Consider the following 4,620-nt stretch of genomic DNA (forward strand, 5'->3'; position numbering starts at 1 on the left):
AACGAAAAAAAATTTAGTGACTAAATGTGACAAAAGTCGAAAGTTCGTTACCCTTTCAAGTCATTTTCCCTATTTAACGCTAACACATTACTTTCCCTAGAATCTATGCCTATTCCCAAATTAATATGGAGTGGACCTGAGATGCAAACGTAGAACGTGAACCATTTCTTCCTTACACGAATTTTCCCTTTTCGTACTTTCTTTATATGCACCATTCGTTTTTATAAGATATTTATCACGTTTTTTAGCGTCCATGTTATTCTTATCCCAACATTAAATACACCTCGTCCCACATATATAACTACTTACCAACCATATCAATTTTTGGATAATATATAATATTGCTTCATTTGTTCTAAGACAACCAGGTAAGAGTATTAATACCGAACACCACCGTGAGGTGAGTTGTCACAACAATGACGTAGTAAACACCACACCGCCTGGTGTGCGGTGGTACGGGAACCCTTCTTGCACAACACTACACTGTTTCGCCACCTCTGCTTCTCTATTTTATCTTTCTGTACAACACTACACTGTTTCGCCACCCCTGCTTCTCTATTTTATCTCTTTTTACATGCTTCTTGCTCTTTATATTACTCATTGGTGTATATTTTGCATATTTTCAGGGGAGTGATATGTGACAATTTCCCAAAAAAAAAAAAAAAAAAAAAAAAAAAAAAAAAAAAAAAAAAAACCACAATAACATGTTTGGCGAAAAAAATGAAAAATGATAGAGCATACACCATCAACCTAAACAATTATTTATATAAATATATCATCTATCATCCATTGTAAAATAAGAAAATCAATGAAACATGATAAAAATGGTTAAAGATCATCAAAGCAATTAAGATCATTTTATAATGTTTATAAGAACTTATAAATAATTTATAATTTTAAAGATTTAATGATTTGTAATAATATCGGATAGTTTAAATAAAAACCAATGCACCTGTCACATGTATGATGTATATAAAAGAGTTGTGTCGAGTGTTTTTTTCTATCAAAATCCAAAATCTCCCAACGTTTTGTTCTTTCAAGAAAAAGGAGATGTCAGATATGGGTAACTCCTCCAGAGCGACGTCGTCGTTCGATGAACAATCCATTCACGGCGATGTACTGGAGGCAATCCTCTCCCACGTCCCACTAGTACACTTACTTCCGGCGTGTGGTGTGTCAAAGTCGTGGACCGCCGCCGTATCATCGTCCCTTCGCAAATCCACCAACACCAAACCATGGCTAATCATCCACACACAGAGCTCTAGGCACCCGTACTCCACAGCCACTCATGCCTACGATCCGGAGTCAAACATGTGGATCGAGATCCGACAACCGGCGATCGGTTACGTATCTACACTTCGATCATCTCACTCGAATCTTCTCTACATGTTGTCGCCGTCGAAGCTCTCGTTGTCTTTTGATCCGCTTCACCTGACTTGGCACCACGCGGTGGCGCCGAAAGTCTCGCGGATAGATCCTGTTGTAGCCGTTGTAGGCAGCCACGTTGTGGTTGCAGGCGGTGCCTACGATTTTGAGGACGATCCTCTCGCCGTTGAGGTTTATGATCTCGAGTCACAGCAATGGACTAAATCGGATCCAATGCCCGAGTTTTTCAACGGATCCGCCGCGTCATTGTGGCTCTCGGTTGCTTCCGGTGACCCTCATATCTTCGTCATGGAGAAAACTTCCGGTGTAACGTACTCGTTCAATCCCAATAACAATACGTGGTCTGGACCGTACGATCTGCGTCCCGATCACCGCGTTTTTTACTCGGTTATCGGATTCTCCAACGACCGATTGATTGTCATCGGGATGTTGGGTGATGCTGAGGATGTTGACGGAGTGAAGTTCTGGGAAGTGAACTGCGAGTCATTCGAATTCGATGAAATTGGGGAGATGCCGGCGAATCTCCTCGAGAATTTGAAGAGCCACGATTCGCAAATTTCCTCCATCGACGTCTCTATGGTGGGAAACGCGGCGTATGTATACATCTCCTCGCGAGCTGAAGAGGTATTCATGTGTGAGTTAATCGACGGCGGGGGATGTAGGTGGCGCAGCGTGGCGAATACGTCTGCGAATGGCCGGAGTATAATGGATAAATTAGTTTTTACGTGCTCGAAGATAGGGATTGAGGAGCTGCAACGAGCAACGAGGTCAGAGAATCGGAAGTTCGTCTTGAAACGGTGAGTCATTGTTCAGTTGACTCGGTGTAAATTCGTGTTTAATCTACATTTACTTTTGTATTATTGTATGTTTATAGTGTCATAATTCATAAGTATATTCTTTTTTAAAACCTGTTTTACAGTTATTCTATATATATTCATACAATTTTTTTAGGGATTGAAACTTATAGAATCAACCAATTTAAGTTTGAAAACGCTGATAATCCAAAAATTGTATGAAAATAAAAATTGAAAAGAAAACTGTAAAAAAACGCTGTATAAAAGTTATAAAAAGACTTAAAAATAGTATAAAATATTGTATTTTTTTCTAAAAGAAAATAAAAAAATTGGTCGAAAAATTCATTATGCGATATTAAAGCCTTAAAATTCATTATGCGATATTAAAGCCAAAAGAAGTGGTAGCACTCTTGTAATATTGTTATGTAGGATTTTTTTAGTTTTTTTATTCTTTGAATTTACGTAAACTTAATATGTCTAGCATAATAAATATAGAGAATGGTAGTTTATTAATTTAATAATTATGATTTTAGAAAAAAAATAGCCAAGTACCAATTAGAATCCACCAATACATCTTCTCTCTTCTCTGCTTGCAAGCCCCTTTCGCAAGACAAAAGACGGTGTTTGGCAACGTTCTAGGTGAACGTTGGCGAATGGCGAATGCGTTGGTGATATCACTTCCTGAACCCTAAGTGGTCTAATAGTGATTTTACTATATATACTAGGTTGTCTACTTAGACCGGAAGATGTGAGTGGAAAACTCTTCTTATTTTTTATGGGCCACAATATCTTTTTCCTTATTTTTCTTTCTTTCACCTAAACCCAAGGAATGAGTAGAACTTCCCTCAATATTTTTTTTTTATATTTAAAAAATATATATATTTCCTAGAAATATTATATTTATTTTGCAGGGAATTAAAAACAATGAGTTTTGATATATTTTTTTATAATTTTTAGTAGGTATATAATTTAATAAGTATTAAAAAGGATAAAAGAAAAAGTTTACCAATAGGAATATGATAGAGATTGCGTAACGTCCTAAAAACCAGGGTTAAAAATTTCATTTTTAGTATAACTAAAACATTGATACCATTTAATTAAAACAATCAAATCATAGTCAATCAAATCGTTTATCAGAGTTTATCCCAAAATCATTCATTGCAGAAATCATAGGTGTGTGCACTGCGATCAACCTGAGCTCTTCCTTTCCAAAACGATGATACCTGAAACCATAAACAAACCTGTAAGCACGAAGTTTAGTGAGTTTCCCAGAGCATACCATTCACACAAACCACATATCACATGTCCTGTCAGCTATAAAAGCTACACACATATCATATATACTGTTAGCTATAAAAGCTACCATATATCACATAATCCATGCATACGTAAAATCTATAGTAGTGTCATGGGCTACCCCACATGGTCTTTACCTAGGACTGCCATGGGCTCCCCCACATGGTCTTACATCCAATGTCATGGGCTACCCCACATGGTCTTTACCTAGGACTGTAATGGGCTACCCCACATGGTCTTTACCTAGGACTGTCATGGGCTACCCCACATGGTCTTACATCCAATGCCACGGGCTTCCCCCGGGGTCTTCCCAGCAAATATCATATATAACCAAATAGCATATCATGCATCACATAAATATCTACACATAACACGTACATAAACCTATAAGGATGTCGTGGCTACCCCCAGGGTCATTGTGCCATGGGCTACCCCACATGGTCTTCCATGCAAGTATCACAAAGACAACTAGCATATCACATAACTACCAGCATACCACCTAGCATAAAGCTAACTATCATATCACACAACATAATGTGGGCCGGCCTTGGTGCCTTAGACCCATTGGTATGGTGAGAAGACTCGCCTGCAACTGTCGGCTGAAGAAATAAGATCACGCTGCTCCAACCATCGATACGAACTCCTCCATTGGTCAACACCATATAACTGAACTCAATAAATGCCAATAATTACCAAAATACCCCTAGAAGTCAACTGGTAAACTCTTGGTCAAAGTCAACCTTCCAGGTTGACCCTACTCGTCGAGTCAGCCTACTGACTCGCCGAGTTCATAAGCTCAGAAACCTCCTTTCAATCGTGACTCGACTCGTCGAGTCTACTGATTTCCAAGTTATGTCCTGTCCAACTCACTGAGTCTCCGCTTCATTCACTGATCTGTGTCTTAGCCGGAAGGGTTTGGAGTTTTGCGACTTGACTCGCCGAGTACAAGAACAGACTCGCCGAGTCCAAGGAAATCTTCAACAGACTCGCCGAGTTGTTCTTCCAACTCGTCGAGTTGCTGCCTAACTTCATCCAACTCGTCGGGTCCACCCATGTGACTCGCCGAGTTCCTATGCGACTCTAAGTCTGATATCTGACCCGACTCGCCAAGTCATCTCCCAGACTCGCCGAGTCCTTATGTGTA

At 39.3% G+C, this 4,620-nt stretch overlaps 1 protein-coding gene across 1 annotated transcript; it reads left to right on the forward strand.

Moving 5' to 3' along the window:
• The first annotated feature begins 889 nt into the window (after positions 1–889).
• LOC145091999 (Kelch repeat-containing F-box family protein) lies at positions 890–2,293 on the forward strand. Its single transcript, XM_079029867.1, has one exon. It carries the CDS (start codon positions 964–966, stop codon positions 2,185–2,187), a length of 1,224 nt encoding a protein of 407 aa, XP_078885993.1. The 5' UTR covers positions 890–963; the 3' UTR covers positions 2,188–2,293.
• The last annotated feature ends 2,327 nt before the right edge of the window (positions 2,294–4,620 follow it).

Source organism: Lactuca serriola, chromosome 3 (assembly GCF_051521515.1).
Source record: "Lactuca serriola cultivar US96UC23 chromosome 3, Lser_US96UC23_V15, whole genome shotgun sequence".
NCBI classification, from domain to species: domain Eukaryota; kingdom Viridiplantae; phylum Streptophyta; class Magnoliopsida; order Asterales; family Asteraceae; genus Lactuca; species Lactuca serriola.